Here is a 21,699-nt window from a genome sequence, read left to right on the forward strand (position 1 = left end):
TCCATCAAGTTTGAACTGTGTAAACTGACGAATTTATTGTAAAACTTGTTCCTTCCAATCCTGAGACAAACAGGGAGTTAGCTGTTTGTTAGTATACCTACAAACAGTTAATATGCTTTATATACACTCATTTTTTAGGCCACAGGTTTAATCCAGGAAATCTATGAGAGGAACCTACAGCTGCATCTTCCCCAGAAACTGATTCAGTAATATATACTTGCCTGCTACCACCTCAGATAGTAAGTTTTTTGCTAAAGCTAAATCTGAGCTTAAATTGACCTTGCATCAGATCTAGCAAGCGTGCAGCCACAATGTGAGCTGGTTTGGTAAGGTGACACAAATAGAATCCATTAATTTCTTTTGGCGGGTTAACCCTTCATCAGATCAGTGGAAGCACCATGGTTTCTAGTCCACTTAACCTGGATGAGGCAAAAGGTCAAACAGCACCCAAAGGTACAGTTAAATAGCAGAAGTAATCAGTATAAATTAGCTGCAAGGAAAGGCGTCAGCTTCCTGAACTGATTCACTATGCAACTGTACTGGCATTGAGGTAAGAGAACAGGTCAGATCCTGCCAACAGGAGTGCAAAGGAGAATGAGAGTACAGGAAACATAGCTCAGACCAGCCTGAAGCATCCTGGGATCCACTCTGAGGATGTTCAGGGGGCAGTCTGACACTCACATCATGAGATCTCAGAGCCGAACAGACTCACACTAATTGCACGGAATAAAAACACAGTTAAGGGCCAAGCGCAGAGATCTTTTATACCTGTTTGAATTGAACAAACATAGTTGTTTTGAGTTGTAAATATAAAAGAAGTCTTACAAGTGCCTTTTTCAGGGAAGGAGGGAAAGAATTTGAAGAGTGTCAACAGAATTTGTCTACCCTAAGGTCTCAGCTTATCTAAATGAGCAACAAAAAACATCTGGAGAATATTAGTCATTAAATAGAGACATTGGAATTAATCAGTGTAAAAAAATGGTTCAAATACATGAAACTTTTCTGTGTAAACTGCAATATTGGTCATACATAAATGCCTTAGTTTTAGCAGGCAAAATTTTCAATTGTAAGAATGTGCAGAGGAAGTATGGGGTTTAATTTAAAAATAATGTTTAATCACTGGAAACAACCCTTCCTCCGAGACTGAGATTTTCAAGACCTATCATGGATAAGCCTATATGAAACTGTCTCGCCTGATGGAGTCCTAAAATGGTGAGGCTTTCTTGTCTACTTTTATGTCAAAGAGTATTGGAAATAGGTGGCTTTAAGAGTTTAATAATATTATCCAAGGCTACATAACCAGTTCTTCACAAAAATAATTACTTCACTGGATAGAACTATTAGTTATGGTACTATTATGATATTAATTTTTAGGAAATAAAGACAAAACCAGATATTCAGGCCCCTTCTGTTTACTGAAAAAGTAAACAGAAAAAAAATAATTAGAAAGTATGTGATTAAGGCATAGAAATGAGCTTGGCTAGAGCTTAATCTTGTACTTTTTACTGGCTAAAATTAGATGTTGCTTGTTCAGTACACTGAAAATACTGAAGAGACAGACAAGAAAAAACAAGTGAATAAATCACTCAGTAGTTCAAAATGAAATTAAACCGAGTTTTCATAGGGCTGAAGAAAGAAAGGATTTACAATAAAGTCCCATGTTTCCACTGTGGTAGTCAGATATTCTAAATAAATTCTGTGTTCTAACTGAACAAGAAATACCTGAATAAGCTTTCCAGAAAGGGTTAGAAATAGCTACTAACAAAAAATAGTATTAGAAATTCCAGTTTCCTCCCATCTAGCCCCAGCACAAAAGTATTTTCCTTTCATAGACCTTGCTCAAAAGTACTAAAATACTGCCAAATTTAAAATTATTCATACACTTTGAAAGTTTATTTTGAAAAACCAATCCTGAAAATACAGCACATTTTCATCCAGTAGATATATTTTTCACATTCAACATCCTACTCAGTTACTTAGGGGATACTTTCTACTGCTCCCTTCCTCTCAAGAGTGAATATCCTGGATTCTCCTTTATTCTGCAGAACTGCTTAACATTTCATGACACAGCTGAAACCTACTTGAGTTCCTGAAATGTATCACTTTTAGTAAAATTAAGATGTAAAACTCTAAATTTAAACACCCTTAACAGTATTAACATGGCAAAGAACTGGCACCTGAGAAGATGCTTATTTGCTCACACAGTAAAACAATACGGGAAAGAAAAATGGCAAATCTCTTTTTTTTTTTTTTTTTTTAAATACAGTGGATTTAACTACTGCAAGGACTATAAAAGATAAAAATTCACTGTGATATTTCCTTTAAGTGAAACTAAAGATCAGATGAAAAATCTGATTTGTTGTCTCTTAATTAAGAATAACAATGTTATGCAGATTTATCTACAAGGGCAAATGTACAGGTAATTCCAGAAACATGTGTTCGTTCTGGCTGCACTACATACATACAAATCACACCAAGACATTAGTTCAAAACTTTTAATAAAATAAATTCAAATACATTTCATTCTCTGTCCATAGCTATATTGTTAAACACCATACTTCTAAGAAACTGGGGGGAAAAAAATTGAGCCACAAAAGTTGGTATCGAATATGTAACTCAAAATCCAGTTTGTCAAATTTAAGCAAATCAGTCTAACCATCTACCACTTAACATAGGCATTACCAATCTTTAAAAGACACTGGTAAAATATTTACAATAAATAAATAACTTACATCACTTAAATGCTTTACAGTTTTTACAGGTTCCTGAATCAAGTAAGGAAAATCAAAAGTACAAATGCAAATCATGTATAAACAAGCCTGGAAAATAACTCCGCTTTACAAAAGGAACTGCAGGAGGAGAAAAACATGTAATAGTCTATTGCATACCATACTTTAGAAACAGTACATAACACATCTACAGATTCAAATATAATCTTCATTCTCTTTTCTTGCGCGCAAGGTTGAACATGGTCCATATGCCTAAAGAAGCAAATGCAGCAGCATGCAGTCTTGTTTGTCACCATGTTTTGAGGTAGGGACAAACTTATTACACAAGCTAGTACTGGAAAGTACATAAAATATTCAGCCTTCAATAAACTGAACCGAGAACACTCGGTTCCAGAGAAAAGGTACAGAAATGCTTTGTAAGATTAGGCCCATGCTAACTGCCATAAGGAGCTCTTTTCTAGCACCTGTCACTGTAAAAGTTCTCCCAATTTTATTTGTGTAGATACAGCATTTTTTAGAATAGAATGCACGTCAAGAAACTGGTTTCCAAATTGCAAGATTTCTAATAATGTTAAATACATCCTGTCATTTTTTAATTGAAATGGTTGAGGAGACTTCTATATGTATCAATCTGAAGATATAAGCATTGTTCTTGCATAGAGAAAACTTGTACACAAAAAAAAAAAAAAAAGACTGAAAGATCCTTAAGTTGTCTGCTGAGTTCACCTTCGACAGAGCTGGCAAGTATTTGGATATGAAAATGACTGCATTTTGTTCAAATCAGTTTATTCAATTTAATCTTTAAAGAAGAACAGATGTCTAACTAGTAGCTTAAAAAGCAATACAACCATGTGTGTAACTCCTGGAACGGTGATAAAGCTAAATAGCTAACAGCTTGAAACCCGTATAAGATGTGGGTGTAATTTTAAAACTGAGTAATTCTTAACATTAATCTAATGAAGCCTAGAAATCAAGTACAAAAAATGTTTATAGCTAACTAATGTTTATTTTGATCCATCTCCTGGTTTTATTCCAGGAAATTAACCACATTTTGGCAAATAAAAATCTCAGACAAGAGCAGTTCCACAGTAACAGCTTTTTTCCAAAACTTCAAGTAATTTACTCACCAATATAATTTAAGGACTGATAGTGTATTTTACAGGAAAGTCTTTTAAAAAAAAAATTAGTTGAGGTGCAAGAATTGTTTCATAAGTTCATAGGTGGTAAAAGCCACAGCCTGGGAAGGAATACAACGAATATAATTTAGAGATAAACCACGGTATAATCCTCTTCGTATTCCATGTTGTTGATAGACATATTTCAGTGTCTGCACCATTGTACTGGAAAAAATAAGAACTCAAATCATTATTGGAAACACATAGTCAAAATCACTTTCTTTAAATACAAGACACTTGGTTTACTTGGCTCTTAAGAGATCTAGAGAGAAAAACCCGTGGCACTCCATATAGCAAAAGCATTGTAAGTCTTTTTAGGACTCAGAAGACAGTCCGAGCTTCTGCAAGAAGCTTGGGCACAAGGGCTGTACATTGGAAGGAGGACAGTGCAATCCCATCTAAATAAGTTTCAGTCTGGAAAGACATATTAAGACATTTTACACCAGAACGGCTATGCATATTCTGTTGCCTATCTGGCAGGAAGGAGTTGAGAAGCATCAATTCTCCTTACAAACGTAACACAGAGTAACAGAAACAATTTGCCCAATGTAGCTCACGTTTCTTGCATCAAAGGTCAGTATTTAGCTTGCATCCCATACTCTTTCTTTGAGCACTCAATTGTACTACCCGTCCTCCTAAAACTGTCATATAAAATTTATGTTTAGCTCTGTATTTTACATCTTGCATGTGTGAGCTTCCTCCACCATGACAAAGACCCAGTATTTTCTCTAAAAAGAGAAATGCTAGAATTTATATTAAGTATATAATATTTGACCTTATTAAAAGCAGAATTTGCAGTGTATCTGCAAGGAAAACGATTTTCCTCATATACTTATATTGAAACTGAGCAAAGGGACATTAAATGCAAAGCAATGTAAAAATCTGTAAGGTGCTCAGTATTTCCAAGCTATGAAAGATACTGCTCTTTGAGAATATCCTCCATATGCCTCAAAGCTTCAAGATTTCCTACTTGTTTTATCCTCTCATCCTCTAAAGACATATACGTCTACTCGCCTCCAAGGCACAGCTCTCCAAATGCAGTCACAAAGATGATGTTAAATTGGGAAGCCTACTGTCTGTAAAAGTAGCTCTCACAAATGCAGAAAGTAAAACCCCAAGAACAATTAACACATTTTTATTTTAAAAAGTATCCAGAGTGGAAAATAGCCAAGCACACAAAACGTTAAGGCTGCTAAGGAAAACAGAACAGCAGCTTTCACAGTAAGCAACATCTAGGTCGTTTGGGCAAGGTCACGAAGACAGATTACTGTTAGTAAGATCCAGTTCGCCACGCAGGAGGTTCACACTGAATCACGCTGAACTTAGACATACACAGTTCCACAAGACTGAAGTAACCAAGATAAAACTGTACTGGAATTGAATTTGGTTGAGGCAATTTGGAATGCAGGAAGTTTTTCGAGATGAAAGCAGATTTAGTACTATGATTTTAAGGATGTTAAGGCATTTCCACTTCTACTGGAGGAACCCCAACTACATGTGGGGTGTGGGACATTACCATAAGTGCAAGAAAGGTCAAATAAAACAGTCATGGAAAATCATCTTATGGAACAGATTCTGCACTACTGAAAAATGCTTCAAAACATTTAATTTCAGTAGAAGCAGGCAGTCTCTCAGCGATCATGCTGATATTAAAGAAAGACATCGCAAGTTGAGTTAAAACACACAAAAAGTATCTTACTAATACAAACACAGTATTGCTAACAACAATGTCATTGTGATTTCAGTTATTTTTGTTAACCCCAGAGTGATAATGGCAGCTTTTGTCTGTGTAAAAACTCACTCATTAAAAGAATGAAGTAATCAACAACATAGCAGTTTGGGTTTTTTTTTTTTTTTCGGTTATTTTACCCTTTAAAACTAAGACTTCAACTTTGCTCAGACATCTAAGAATCCAGTTACTACAGATGAAAAGAAAATACTTACAGGCACTTTTCAGAGTCTGGGAGAACCGCTCCTAACTGCATTCGCCTACGAGTTACATCAAGGGGATATCTACAGAGGAGATATTGGAACAGCAGTTCAACCAGCTGTGTGATGATTATATGAATGCTGCTTAAAAAATACAAAGAAGTCCATGCGCAACCTCCAAGCTCCCTTTTCAGCGAGTCAGGAATCCGGCTCAGATTCTCAACACAGCTGAAAGTTCTCCAAAAAGGGAGACTTCCCCTATACAACCAAAACCAGCAAATCAGATCTCTTAATATATTCCATTTGGCACGAGTAAGGAAGACACATGAAGATCAGATGAGAGTATAAAACAGTCTGTAAAATGCTGGAGGGAGAAGACACCTGAATTGAAAATAAAATTAACAGTTTAAGGATTAATATAAAATGACATTTGTAATGCAGTGATTTAGTGAAAAATCGATGCCATATAAGTCCATTAAATTAATTTATTTTATGGACAAAACAAAATATGACAAAGAAAGCATGAGAATGGACAAAGCAGGCAAAGTAATAAAAAAATTAATGCCAAATACAATATCTAAGACTTTTTTTTTTCTTTTTTTTTTTTAAAAAAAACTCTATGGCTTCACAAGTTACATTGTTTCAAAAGTAAATTTTAATAATAAAATTCTGCAAATTATGTTCATGGTCCAAATTTCATAGCTTACCAAAGAAGATTTTAGGAGATTGGTCTGAATTCGTTTAAGTGACTCAATGCATGTATCTTTAAAGACCCTGAAGATTAAATAGATGTTTAGGCAACAAAGCAATAAGAAAAAACTGAATTCCAGTGTCTGATTAACTTGATTTAAAAACTTTACTAATGACTAGACTTAGACAAAATCATATTGTCAGATAAAAGTTTCTTTAAAATGAACAGCTATATAGAAAAAAAAAAAAACAAACCCAAACAATACCCAAACTTACGATATCGTCTGAGCTATTGCTCCAGCTATGCCACCACACAGCAGATTTACATGTGTTTTCAAAACTAAGACATCAGGATTATCTAATGAAGGCCGTCCAAGCAAGTTAGGTGCTTGAGCAAGTCCAATGCTCTTTAAGGTACCAAAGGTAAAAAATGAAAAACCTAAAAGGAAATTTAATTTTATGTACTTTCATAAAAAAGAAAACTATTTGTTGATGCATCATCATCATAAACAAAAAGCTGCAATTACAAAATGAAACTATTTTCCAATTCTTTTGGAAGTTTTTCCTAAGAAGAAAGAAAGAGACAAATAACTTCTACAGTACCTTCTGTCCAAATTAATTAGTGTTTATGAGTAACATTAAAAGAATCCTTTAAATAAGCTAGACTGTGGGGTTTAAATTACTGGATTGCTCTTAGGAGTAACTCCTAAGATCTTTTTGACTGAAGAACATCTCTCATCTTCCAAATATGAGTGTAGTTTAGCTGGGCAGTTCTGACGTTCCTCCACCCCACGTCACCCGCTGCTTTAGCTTGTGTACGTACATAAAAGTCACCAGGAGATGGAGCCAATACAGAGGCTCTAAGTCTCCATCTATTGAGAGCTCTGCTCTCTCACGGACCTACCTGTTTGAGAGAAGTATTCTACATGCTTTCTTGTGGGAGAACTGGGAAGCAGAAGAGAAAGAACCACTACTTTACCTCTCCCCTCTCAACTCCAAGCTTCAGAAAAGGCAGGCTTTGCCTATTGAAGATGCTTTAACACACACTGATCAATTCTAGATTAAGATTGAAGAGTTGCAAATGCTTCTACTGGCCTTCCCTCTCCATTCAGTAAAAAACAGAATCCCTGATTTTAACGGAAGCTAATTAACTAGGTGTGTAAATATATTATGTAAATTTAGTAGCGCACATAACTGCTGAAGGACTGCCATGTTCTGTTTTTAACTTACCCGCATATGGCGCCATTCCTACAACAGTTGGCATCAGCCCTCTGTAGAACCCACTAAAACCACCTTCCTTTGAAAGAAAAATACAAGTACATTTGTGGCAAGAAATACAACAAATGTCTTATGACTGTTCATAGAGGTTCATATGACAGCAATCTGACTAGCATTATCTAGCAGCAAGGAGCTAACATCAAGTTCCATTTCTTGTGCTCGAAGAATTGAGGGGACAACTGCCTAGCTCCAAAGGAGATAAGGAAGTGAAAATGAAGGAGAAAAATCTACATCCATCATAATCTAGGAGACACTTTGGCACTATACATATCCCTCCTCCCCAAATTTTTTGGTATCATTACTACTTGTTCTTGAAAACCAACTTCTCTCTGCTGTTTTTGACCTCCCACTTACGTGAGTCTTAGCTACATCTTACCAACCTAAGTAGAAGGAAGCATACCCAGATAATTTTTTACATTAAAAAATTCAATGTGCACGCAATGGAGTCATGTTATTTTACTAAGCCAGTACTTTCAATGCAGTGCAACATTCCTTAAAGAGCATATTTTGCTTTGACAGGACTGAAGATTAAAAGAAAAAATACCTTCGTGTAAATCATCTTGAATGCATGGACAATTCCCATGTACTTGTGTTCCCCTTTTACTTGGAACGCCAGACGAACTCTAACCATATCAAGAGGGTAAGTACAAATCACTGCTGTAATACCTTTATTAAAAACAAAAACAAAACAAGCAAACAAAACTCACCTACACCTTATCTGATTCTAGGATTATTTTGAAAAGTAGAATTTCCTTTTGTGGCAGTGAATATAATAGCATATACAAATTATTTTGTTAAACAAACAATTAAATTCACTTATAATCAGCAAATAGGAACACTAACTTCAGCAACACACAAAGGATTTATGTTTACACTTGGTGTTCACTGAAGCTGCACACCGAGGCCTTGATTTCCAAAAATTTATGGGCCTAACTGTATTCACAGGAGCAATCTTATTTAAGTCCGTGGCTCATAAGCATCAGGCTAGTCAAGCGCATTGGCTTTCCTGGATCGCAACCATGAAACCGAATCCTACCGTATCTTTAAAAAATAAAAATAAATTAAAAAAAAAAAAAATCAAACGACCAAATTTACATGTTTAATTTCAAAAAGTTTGTGTCACAATTTGATGTGATTACTGGATATAGATACATGTATTTCTCTACTGCATCTGAAAATACCAGACATATTCTAATGACTTTTAAAATAAAGTCGGGATCATACTGATGAAGAATACTTAACTGTGTTGCATTACTCCATTTTAATGGTTCATGTTACACCAGCACTTCTGTTTTAAAACTCTGACCAAAAAAACCTATTTCTAGACTTAAGATGCCAAAAAAAAAAAAAAAAAAAATCTTAGGATTCATCCAGTTATGAACTGCTTCAAGACTGATTAGGTGCTGACCAACTTGTAATTTTGGAAACAGAATGCCAGTAAAGAGAGTAACTCCTCTAACAGTTAGCCAAGTAACAAATTCTTTCCTACTGCTAATTTTTGAGATAAACCACTCAATTGCTGACAAATTATTTGGAGGGAAAAGTTAAAACTATTTACTAAAAACAGAGGTCATTTTCTGCTGGTATACCACTGTCACTAAAAAAAAAAAAAAACCTGGGAAAAAGAGAAAAAGAAAGCAAAACAATTCGTGATTGATACTGTTTTCTAGAAGCTCGCCTTGATTTAGCTAAACATCACCCTTAAAAATTGGCCCTAAAGAAGATAAGCATGCTTTTTATGCTGGCAGGAAATTGCCACTTCCGCTTAAGTTTTAGTAGTCTCTCAATGATATCACTTTTTGTAGATGTATCATTTCCCCTCCTTTCCACAAGGTCAAGAGAAAACTGCAATAGGGAGGGGCGAAAAAAACAAACAAACAAAAGCAAACAACAAACCAACAACAGAATCCAAATACAACACAACTCCTCCAGCAAACAAACTCTTCAAAACTTTTATGCCAAGAGGGAAAACGTGCAACTTTAGTAAGATGAATGATCTGACAGAAAATACCAGGGTTAGATGGAGGGGGAGGAAGGAACACTGTAAGTGAGCTATCCAAAAATCTGACATTGGTCAACTGTCAATTGAGAATAAAGTTTGTGGCCTTCCAGAGTATCCTACCAGTAATTTATTTTCAAAGACAAAAACATCTCTGTCAGAGATTTTGGACAATTCCTCTGAACAAAAAGCAGACATCTGCAGTTGATTTCTGATGTTGTCTTGCCCATAGGGTTCAAAAGTTGGAAGCTGCAAAATACCAAAGCAACTGTAGGACTGTTTCCACTGACCTACACTATTCAATGCAACCCCTCAGACTACAGCCTCTTCCTAATGGATTGCCCGAGATGTCCAGAAATATTGTAAAATGGATTAATTTAAACCGTTGGGGTTTTTTTTTAATACAGGGGAAAAAAAAAAAAAAAAAACTTCTACAAAGCTTAAGAGTTCACAAGAAAGTCATCCCACTTCAGAAAACAGACAACTTTATCCCCCTTTTCTTTCCAATCATGCACTGATAGGTATCCAGAAATACTCTCTGAACAAAGATTAGCAAACAGACCAACCAAGAGCTTGGAGAATGTACTAACCAGTGAACATAGTCCAAAAATAGTATAATTGAAAAAAAAGAAAAAAATCAGATGAAACTGAAAGAAACCATAGTAAGGATTTAAATATTATTTTCTTTTCACTTTTCCTTAAAATCGTCTAGCCATGAATTCTGAAAAAAAAAAAAAAAAAAAAAAGGATTTCTAACATCAGCCACAAAACATGCTTTCTTGGAGCAACCAGGAGAGGCAGGTTACTGCCTACTGTTCAGATAAACAAAATGTACATACAAGGGATGGAGATTGCCTTTGGGGCTCAGAAGAGACACTACCTCTCTGGGAGGAATGGCAGCCAGTTTTGGGACCCAAAGTCATTGTGGTGAAGTCTACAAAATTACTAATCTCATCTCTACTCCCCAAATATTATGAGTTATCAGAATCAGACTACAGCATCTTAAGGCTGACTCCCTGTCTTGAGGAAGCAAAGTCTATCCCAAATAACGGGAGTTGAGCCAAAAATCTCTCCCATGGGTCATTAAACAGGATGGAATTGGAAGTATCTCAACAGTTAAGAGATACATACTGCAATTCCCAGTGTCTGATCTGAAATAATCATAATAGGGCAACATAGCGCCACCCTCCTTTAAGGAACCACTCCTTCAGAAAGAGCATGCTTTTTTATTGCAAATGCTGACTCAGAACTCAAGGAAAGATCATTCTTCACTTACCATATTGTCCTCAAGCACCTTTGACCACTCTTGGGGACAAGATGCTGCATTACACAGACCTTTACTGAGACTTAGCGCCAATGAAGCACAACAGGAATTAGACCGTCCTTGATTTGCTTCCCAGGCTTTGCAAGTTAACAATGAGATTAGCTGTATAGGGATTTATCTCTGTCTCCTAATTTTCCTGCTATTCCTCTATTCTTAGTAATTTTCTTTCTTTGAAAATAAAAATTAACAAAACATCTGGAGCAAGAAAACACAAGTGAAATACATTTATAAAGATCAGGTACTGCAAACATACCTGATAGGCAAGTTTTTATGATTTCTGTATTATGTTCTTCATACTTTATCAGTAACTACACAGATCAAATTAAGTACTAGCAGGTGATTCAGAGGTATACAGTTCAAAAAGGGATAAGCACAAGTCACAGCCTTGAACTGCAGAAGATATGCTGCTTAACTAGTATAAAGATTAATTTATCAAGGAGGCATCTGAGTAATTCAGGAACTATACACACAGAGAAATAGCTGATGACAAAAAGTATTTATGAGGCAGGTTAAAGAACTGCCTAATTTACAAGTCCTAATATCTCTAGATCTCCAATATATAATTGTTTCTTTCTGAATTGCACCTAAAGAAATAAACAGCACAGATTCTTTTAAAATGTTAACTCAAACAGGTAACTGTTAAGTACATACTATTTAAAATTGAGACAGTCAGCATCCTCCTAGATCAGTACTATTTTGCAATCACTTTTACTAAAAGTAAACATAAAGAAAACCCCATGCTTTCTGTATTAGTTTCATGGAACTTGAGTTTTTCCTAGATAAAAATTCAAAAAGAAAAAAAAGACTAGATGTTAAGTTAATCAGGTGCAGAGGAGGAAATACACATTTCTGTGTTTTAATTCAGATTTTTCAGTTAGAAAACTAAAAAAAATATTTAGGTTTGCAAAATCATCCTGTGATACCGGTGTTACTTGATCATTTTGTTTCCTAAACCCCACTAACCTCTATGATTTCTCTATCTTCTCCCCAGCTCTGTCTTTCCTTAAAAGAAGTTATACACCATTTATCTGTTAATGAGGTGTTACAGCCGAAATTTGAATCACACAAGACTCAGGAAATTCAGAGTTAAAGTTTCCACAGCAACTTTAACTTGGCCTCCTTAAATAAATGCATTACAATAGGTTTTTCTTTTCTCTCACTCCACTACCCCCATCCTCATTGCCTTGTTTTTCCCTGTGGATATGCTTTTGATCCTGTTTATCAGTTACAGAAGATACTCAAATGTTTCCCGCCACTTTGAAGCTGATTCAGGTAATATTGGAAACAGTGATATAAGCAAGTTTTAAGTATCAGTAGCGTACACAGTAGTGAAAACAGACAGCCGTGTGGCTACATGGTGTAGAGCAGAAAAAAGGAAAGGGAAACAAGGTTATCCATTTTCAGCTGCATAATATTGGGGTCCTCTCCACCAACACTGGGGTGCATGCAACACACCGTCTCCTTTTGCTGTTTCTTCCAAGCTTAAATGACTAAATATCCCTTATTGGAGCCAGCAAGAGACTAAGCCACAGGATTTAACAGATTACAAGTTGCTTTTAAAAGTATTTTCCTGTTTTGTTTGCAAATCTAGACAACTTGTGTATCAGATTTCAAACTCTATGCTCTTCTTAGTGCTGCCTCCCTCCTCTGTATCTTCTTGGCATACTCAATATAAACCCTTCCCTCTTATTTACCTAATGAATATCCCAAAAAGCAGTTAATGCCCACCTAGTAAACAAATAGTAAGACACTCACATGGGATACCATTCCTATACCTGGCTGCTATATTTATTTCACTGCACACCTAAGTCTACCTCATCTACTCACATTTTGGGGTTCTCAATACCAGACTATTGAGTATATTGTACTTAAATGCACCACACAAAGCATTTCATTTGATCACGGTTTCCAGATAGTACTGTATATTAATTTTATTTCTGTTACGCTAACCGCACAAACCAGATTTAACCAGTAAGGTGCTTAAAACAATGCCAGGTGCTATTAATTATCTACACAAAGAATTCCAGCACATCCTACACTGGCAGAGTTAAGCTGATTAGTCAATGTTTTCACAGCGCCTCACAAGTCAGGTTTCACATCTCTGACAAGGCTCCTGAAAAAGCTAATAATAAGCTTTCGGGAAAAAAAAAATTAAACTGTAAGTGTTCTTTAGTTAAAGCTGGGGAGAAGAAAGAAAAATTCTATGTATTTTTTCCACTTCTTTCAGACAGAAAGCCAGCCAAGGTCTGCAACATATCTTGCCAAATGGGTTTTGCTAGTTTTTTGGATCTTTGAATTATTTCATGTCATTCTCTTTCTTTTCCTCTGATAGCATGCAAAGCCACAGTACTTTCATGAGGTCTTCCTAGTTTAACTGAAGATAGTATTAACAAACTCCAGTGTTTTTATTCCAGAGGAAGCTAATACTCATGTCATAACTAAGGACTGTCACTAGACAGTATTAAGCCTGTTTTACAAAGTAAAAGCACACAAAAAACAACCTCAATTAAAACCAGTCCACTATCACTTACCTTTCCCTGTTTTTTCTCACCTACTTTTGGCTGAATTGACTAGCAAGAGGCAGACAGAAATGTATAATCATACCATATACTGGCAGTCTACAAATGAGTTTTTCTACAGCTATTGCACTAATTGATAAATGATGGGGTTTTTTAACGTCCACACACATGATCTAAAGAGTATCATGACAATCCTGCCTTGGATGTTGAGAAGTATAGACATTTCTGGCAAATCCAAAGAATCCACCCATTTAAGGAGCTGCATTTCTCTCTATTCCTATGGTCTTATATTCAACCTAGCAGCAACGGCAGACAGGCTGATGAGCCAATTCTACTAAAACTTGCCTCATTATACTTCATCTTGATGGCACTGGATTTTTCTTTTTTTTTTTTTTTAAGCCATAATGAACACTATAAAAGCTGTGCTTTACAACACAGCACAGAATTCAAGGCTTGAACAAATACATTTTAAAGAATACTCTTAGACCATTTTCAGTTAGGCAACTATTTGTTACATTAACCATTTACTAGTATTTTTGCTTAATACAAATTTGCAACAGTTTGACCTGAAAACACATCAAATCATCCTCTAAACAAATATTAACTTTTCAGCAAGAGGGATGTCTGAAATCCAAGTACAAAACCATACCTGCCATGGATCCAGCCATTAATCGATGCACATGCCCTGAAATCCCAAGTTGCTTCTTTATTACCTACAAAATAGGGAACGTTTGCAATAGTCGTATATCAAAACATACAGGGAAGTACATCACACGGTTCATTAGCACATTAATGCAAACTCTGTAGCTGTTTACAAGAAGTTTACACTACTACAAATACAAACCAGAGCACTTAATTACTGTTAATTTTCTGAACGTTGCTCCTGTTACCAACTTCTTATTAAAAACATAAAGAGCTAAAATTCTACTATCAAGGCAAAACAATTAGTTGAAGGTATTTGTACTGTTTACTTCAGGAACTAGACTGTTTGTTTAGTTATCTTTACCGTGTGTCAAACAAGGCAAACTGAATACTATCCCTGTTGCATGGTGGAGAGCAAAGGACACTGAGCAAAGTTGAAAAGTCACACATTTGAGAAAAGTAAGTCTTTCTTCCACGCACAGCATGTGAAACGTACTCCTATAAAGATATTTTTCAGACTTCAACTGAGAAACTGGACAAGCATTTGAGAGCAAGAATTTCCTAAGTTACATTACGTCCTGGAAGGAAGTTAGAAATTAGTTTCCAGGCTTTTATCAAATAACTGAGACTATCTAAGAAGCAGTTTCTGCTATAAAGAAGATCATTTCACATCTTCCTTCTCTAAGAATTGTTTTTATTTTTTTCCCTTTTACACATTCCTGCAAAACATCTTGAATGTTTGTTGTCAACTAATAGATAAAAGAAACTGCTGTGATGCTAAGCAGTTTCTTGAAATTTTCAGATTCAAAAATCATTTCATTATAAAGCATGATATGCAGCCTTTTATTCAACACAACATAAAAAAAAGCATAGATCAACAGCATTTATGACTACACCACAAAAAAAGGAACGTGTGAAACTCGTTACAGTTACTTCTTTGTATCAGCTGTATGAAATTTGCTCTTTAGGGAAGGGAATGACAATTTCAATCTCACTGCAGTAAAGATCATGCAATTTACTTCACTCGGTACTAAATCTGACCTTTCAAACATGGAATTCCTCATCGCTAACAGTAAAATGGTATTTTTCACCACATATAAGCAATGTTTAAAAACATGTTTATGCCAACACCTAACCTCCAAAAAATGCTGCAGGGATTTATTATGTATTTACTATGAAAGAGTAAATGCACAAGAGCAGAAAGGAATCCACCAGTCTTGCCAGACCCTGAAACTAGCATTTTCTCTTCCAGCTCATTTTTACCTAGAGCCTGACATAGTTGTTTGTCAGGTCAAATATAACAGTCATAACCACACAGACTCTCAAGTTTAAGTTATTCTATCCATCAAGGACTAAGCAGCACAATGCGATATAATAAAGAGGTTCCATTTTACATTTTCTTCCTACATTATTCACAAAGGGCTACCTTATAGCAATACAAATAGCAGCAGACTGTAGACTACCTTTTTCTTTCATCAAAAAAAAAATATTCTCAACAATACAAAAGTACAAAAATCGGTGAGAATTTTTTTTCCTTAAGCAACACTGCAAAAGGTTTTATTGCCCTGGCATTTTTAATGGGTAGATTCAGATAAAACTAAGCAACCTTAGAAAAGACACACAGCTAAATTACTAAGACACAAAAGATTTCAGTGTTATTTTCGATCACTTAAAGAATCTGTGTTCATTGTAGGCAGAAAAAAAGGAAAGAAAAACAAAGTAAGTTCAACTACCTTTTTATATTGATCAAATGCCATAAACTGAATTGCGCCATAAGGGAAGATTCTAATCATCATTGCCCCATTTCCTTTATACAGCCCAAGGTAACCTTCCTTTTTGGGGACAGCGCACAATGTAGAAAACACTCCTGCCAGCAACACAAAAAGAGGTATTTAACAATTACACTGGGGGAGGGGAAAATAAAAAAATCAAGCAAATATCATTGACAATAAGAAAGTATGCACAGAACTAAGGCCAGATCATGTTGCTCATGTAACTATGGAGAGTGGAAAAATCCACTTTCAATGCCCAAACATTGCCAGAAGGAGGAGGTTTAAGGCTAAATTTCGTCAGCTCTCTCGCCTCCTAGCCTCAGTGGAGCTCTCCCCAAGTTCGTGCGTTCAGCCCCCACGACCTGCCTGGGCTACAGGCAATCCTGCTGCAGGTGGTACCATCCACCTGCAGAGCTAACTAGCCACGGAAGGAAGGAAACTGGTTGACTTGCCATTCAGTCAATTCAAAATAAATTAATAAATACTTAGAAATCTAAAACCATGGGAGAACAATCTAATATTGCTACATGCTAAATTACAGATTAAATGCCACCTCTGAGGAAATTAAGTAAACAAGCTTCAGACTCTCATTACTTTCAACTTAAAAATCTCACACTTCCTGTCCCAGAGTTGTTGCAACAAGAAGCAATCCTATTCCCTTTTAATAGGTGGGAAATAACACAAGATCACACAAAGCTTGGGCAAAACCTAGTTTTATTACAAACACATTATTAGTTACACACAATTGCTGTTAAATTGGATTTTTAATGTTTTTAAGGAATAAACTGTAACAGTTAAACAGTTTTCATTCATATGCAACTACTTAATAATATAAAGAGCTGTACCTGAAAAAGGCTTACACATTTATCTTTCCTTCAGGCAGGAAAAAAAAAAAAAAAAAAAAAAAAGAGTAGTTGACAAACTCTCATGTGAAGTTTAAATTAAACAAGTATTAATTAGTTCCTGGAGTTCTAAGACTACAATATCAAATGCATTTTTAGGATGTCATGCTTATTACACGCTTCTGAAAATACTTATACCATGATTCTAACTTCTCTCTACTCTGCAATGGTGAGTTACTGTTCCTGTTTCTTAAAACACATGCTCTGAGATCCATGTGGCTCGAACTCCACAGAGCAAGGGCAGTAAAAACATTCAGTGGTGACTTCGATTAACTGATCCATCATGTCTCTGCACTTACAGGTATCTCATCCACATAATTTTCTTTTTTGCCTCATGTAACAAGAATGTGCATTCAAGTCAGACAGATTTCAAATAATCAGCATCATATCTAACACCCTAAATAGGGAAAAATAGAAGATTTTACTTGCCAATTACGGCACAGTACAAAGCAAACAGAAAATAAGGATTTAAAAATATCAGTCAGACCCATTATTTCAGCCTTCAATTCTCTGACTGCAGATTTGAGTGCATACTTATGTGACTGTTTTACCAAAACGCCACGTTACTTGCGTTTCCCTTTTGGGTAGAGTGAAGTGAATACCTATCTGTTGAGTTTTGTTTCAGGATTTATTTTTTCAGCCTTTAAAAACCAATTATCTTCAGTGTCTAAGTTAAAAATTTTGAAGTTTGTAAAATTAACCAACTCAAAATTATTATTTTTCTTCTTGACAACTGTAACACAGTTAAATTTCTGAACACAAGTTACGACATCTTTCAAGAACACATGGCATGAAATACCCCAAATAGCATGCACGAGAGGGCACTGTTACAGCCCACAGAGAATGGCTCTGAACATGCTGACAACCCTGAGTTTATTCTCTCACCACGATGCAACACAGATGCCGGACACAGATCACCTGCGCCTCATGCCAAGCACAAATACGCTTCTATCTTCAATTCATACCAACCACGCCACTGCTGTGAGTGTAAGCGCACACAAGTCCTGCAGGATTCAGCGGTCGCTGTCTTGTACTCGCCAGCCCCCACCGTGAGGGCTACCAGGCTCTGAAAAGCACCGGTTCCCACAGCCCTGGGAACCAGCGATCGCTGTAGCGGGCCCACTGCGGCAGTTACCAGCGCTGACGGTTTTGACAGAAATGATCCAGGCTTGAACCAGGATGAACCAATCTCCTGCTGGCTTCAGTAAGGGGAAGATCAAGCCCAGCTCTTATACGCCTTATTGAAGATTATTCTGACATCTTAATCTCTAACAGGGCAACCAATACCATAACTTACTTGCGCAGGGCCTTGTTTCTCTTTTCCAACACTAACAAAACATGACACAGAGACTGACCAGACAGACATAACCTTCTGTCTGATTAGCGCCTTTTTTTTATCGGCCACATGGCCAAATAAATCAACATACCCAAACCACACACACTGCATTTAAAACCAAAAATTAGACACACAGCAGCCATCTTACCTAGATGTTTGTAATGGTGGTTATGAGCTTGCAGCAAAATCTTTACTCGATCCAGTGGTGCAGTAGTTGTTTTGGCACAACATCCTGCAACACCTTTCCAAGAGGGGAAACAGAAAATTTATGGGATGCAAGAGTTCTTTACATCAGCAGATAAATAAGGGAATTTTCTAATGTATTTTTAAATGGAATAGGGGAGGAGAAACTCAAGAACTGGAAAAAAACCCGACAACAAGTAAACAGCTTCTATTAGAAGTATGTCAGGAAACCCTTAAAGCCTTAAAGAAATGCCTAAGCTACTTTTCCTGATTACAAAAAACCCAGGCCATCACCCCTCAGCTGCCGGAGTGGCAGCAGAAGCTTTCAGAGAAAGTTAGTGAAGAGTTTTCCACCCTGCTTCCTCCTTCCCTTCTGCGGAAAGCGGCCCTGGCTGCTTTCCCCAAGGGAGCAGGCTACGTGTCTGCCGTGTACCCTGCGCTGCTCCGGAGAGCCAGACCCGACAGCAAGCGCAGCGTGACATGAAAACTTTAAATAAACACGACGTCTTCCTGCCCCCTTGCAAACCACAGAGCTGGGGGAAACACCCCACGGCACGAATAAGCAGGCTTTTTCTCTCGGAGGCCAAAAACGCGCGGCTGTGCTTGCGGGGCTGTGTCGTGTTCCCGCCCCCCACTCCACCCCACCTAAATCTTCACGACAGCAGTCGCGACACGGGCAACCCGCCTTCCCCGAGGGCCCTTCCGAGGGCTGGGGCTCTTTGAACAGTTAATTGGCGACTACCCGGGGCGCTTCGCCGGTTCTGACACACGTGCGAGTCACCTGCATTAGCACATGAGGGGAAAAAAGGGGGAAAAGGGGGAAAAAAAAAAGAGAGTCCCCTGCTTCCTCAGATGACGACACTCTCGACAGCAGCTTTACCGGGGATACTGACACGGAAGTGACCTTCGCCTGCCTGCCCGCCCCACCGCCCCCAGACCCCGGCCCGGCTCCCCTGCTCTCCCCCGGCAACGCCCAGCCTCGCGCCGCTAGCAGCAGGCTCGCAGAGACCGGCCACCGCACGCCGCCCGGCAGGGGCCCGCCCGGGGCACCCACCTCCGGCGATGAAGGCGCGCAGCCAGTAGAAGTCGCGGCGCGCCGCGCCCGGGGGCAGCGCGGCGCCGGGCCCCGCCGCCGCCGGGGAAGCCATGGGGCAGGGCTGGGCGCGGGAGGCGGCGACGGCGGCTCCCTCAGGCGGCGGACGGGCAGCGCGTGGTGCCGCGCGGCACCCCCGCCGCGGCGCAGGGGCGGAGCTCGGAGCGGCCCGCGCCGTCACTGCGGTCCCGGCCGCGCCGCGGCGCTTGCGGATCGCGTCAGAGGCGGCGGCTGCGGGGTGCGCCGCCCCACCGCTGCCTGCCGCCAGCCGCCCGGGCCGGGGCCGGTCCGCGCCGCTGCGGGGCAGACTGGCCCGTGCGCTGCAGCCAGGCGGACGCGGGGTGGGGGCTTCTCGGCTGGCGGTGTGAATCCTCAGTGACCCCCCGATATCGCTTACTGCCGCTTAAAAATGGTCATCGGTGGCCCCGTTCCGGCAAATACGTGGTTTTAGAGCCGTAGGCGCATGCAACCAAACCCTAAATAGCTTTAATTAGGCTATACAATAAAATACATGGGTTTTTTTAAGCTTTTAAATAGCTTTTTAAACTTTGTGTTAGAACATCAGTGCTTCTTTTGTCTACGACTGTGGTTTCATATCCAGCAAAAAATAATCAGTATTTTTATTCAAACTCCAGTTTCAAAATGCATCAGAAAGGGAAGTAGATATGTCAAAACAAACAAAAAGTCCAGCTTTTTTAGAATCGGAAAGGTCAAGCCCACTATCATCTCTGCAGCTGTCAAATTTTTTTTTTTTCAAATTTCAGGTTTTCTGCAATGTCTCTGTTGAATACAGTGTATAGGACTTTCCGGGAGACGCTTAATTAAACTTTTGTCCTCGACTCTTGAAAGAAAACCCCCACAGTCTCTGAATGCTGGTGCATGGTGTAGGGAAGGAGAGTATACCTGATGCCAGACACTGGGAAGAACGTTAATGCTGTCAGCTTCTCAGATTTCTGCAGTTACTCATGTATTTCTTATACACATTTGCCCCATATATCTTGACCCAAGTTTCAAATATTTCATGTACCAAAATCCCTTTTTTAAAAGTCAGTCTTTCAATGTTAGGAAAACACTCAAACATCTCAATTCTTGCAAAAGTAAAATGAACCCGTTTCCAAACAAATTTGCTGGAACATTTTTGCTTCCTGTTTGTATCAAACTGCCTTCAATGAAAATTACTCATTTTTTCCTTTAATTGGTTACATTCCTTAATTTTAAGTCTGTTTCAGCATTGGGAAAACTTTTTTTTTGCTCTATTTGATCATTTTGTCATTTATATATTTGGGAAATGTGCATTTTTTCCAATAATAAAAAAACACATGGCAAAAGTGAACAGATTTCTTCCAGAAAATATGGAATAAGTCCTTTATAACAGAAAACTCTCAAGCCTTTTTACATTTTTAATATATCTGGGAAATTCATAACTTTTGTTGAAGTCACTCTGATGTTTAAGCCTCTAATGGAAAAGCAACTGTTCTGTGAGTTATTGAAGCAAGCTTTATAGTCACTGTCCATGTGGTCTTCCCCAGACAATTTTTATTCTTTTGGGATTCTGCTTGGGAAAAGCCCTACCACCCCAACCACAGCAATTGTACTGCTTTAACAGCTCCAACTGCAGAAAATTTATTTACTGATTTCACACAAAGTGTGTTGCAACTACAGTAGCAGCTGAAAGTCATCTAGTTTCTAGAGCTTCACCAATGACTAGAAAAATCAAGTAACTGTATAAATGGATGTTACTTCTTCTGGATACAGTCAAGATATTTCAGGAAAGTACTTTGTCAACCTTTGTAATTTAGGGAACGGTGTGCCATAAGTGCATAGTGTTTAGAACAGCAATAAGAAACATGCATTGCAAAATTAAACAGAACATCTCATAGAGCTATACTAACAGACAAAGGAGTTCAGCAATGAGCTTTATGGGTATTACTTTTTTTTAGTACTTGCTAACACGAAATGCTCTGAAGTTCTGCTTTCTTTACTAGCTTCTGTATTGGTTCATTATTTGCACCTTCAAATCTCAATGTTCTCACTGCTGTCACCTCATCTTTTTACCTTGAGGTATTCATGCCGTTTACAGAATTTCTCTGGTGACTTTGCTTTTATGACCCATTCTTAAAAGTCATCA

At 37.9% G+C, this 21,699-nt stretch overlaps 1 protein-coding gene across 1 annotated transcript; it reads right to left on the reverse strand.

Moving 5' to 3' along the window:
* Positions 1 to 3,755: 3,755 nt before the first annotated feature.
* On the reverse strand, positions 3,756 to 19,626 carry SLC25A16 (solute carrier family 25 member 16). Its single transcript, XM_086466650.1, has 9 exons — positions 19,533 to 19,626; positions 18,444 to 18,536; positions 16,019 to 16,152; positions 14,293 to 14,356; positions 8,346 to 8,467; positions 7,754 to 7,820; positions 6,800 to 6,962; positions 5,849 to 5,917; positions 3,756 to 4,069 (listed from the first exon to the last, which is right to left on the reverse strand). The coding sequence occupies exons 1-9, from the start codon at positions 19,624 to 19,626 to the stop codon at positions 3,913 to 3,915; spliced, it is 963 nt and encodes a 320-aa protein (XP_086322776.1). The 3' UTR covers positions 3,756 to 3,912.
* Between the last annotated feature and the right edge of the window lie 2,073 nt (positions 19,627 to 21,699).

The sequence above is a fragment of the Leptosomus discolor genome, chromosome 6 (assembly GCF_034619465.1).
Source record: "Leptosomus discolor isolate bLepDis1 chromosome 6, bLepDis1.hap2, whole genome shotgun sequence".
NCBI lineage: Eukaryota > Metazoa > Chordata > Aves > Leptosomiformes > Leptosomidae > Leptosomus > Leptosomus discolor.

What these genes read in the sequence shown, in the direction of transcription:
- SLC25A16 (XM_086466650.1), bottom strand. Translation starts at nt 19,626, where the DNA reads ATGGCTTCCCCGGCGGCGGCGGGGCCCGGCGCCGCGCTGCCCCCGGGC. An exon ending in AATGGCTGGATCCATGGCAG is followed by an intron (nt 8,468 to 14,292) that starts GTATGGTTTTGT and finishes TTTTTAATAAAG; the next exon opens with GTATTACAGCAGTGATTTGT. An exon ending in AGGAATGGCGCCATATGCGG is followed by an intron (nt 6,963 to 7,753) that starts GTAAGTTAAAAA and finishes ATTTCCTTTTAG; the next exon opens with GTTTTTCATTTTTTACCTTT.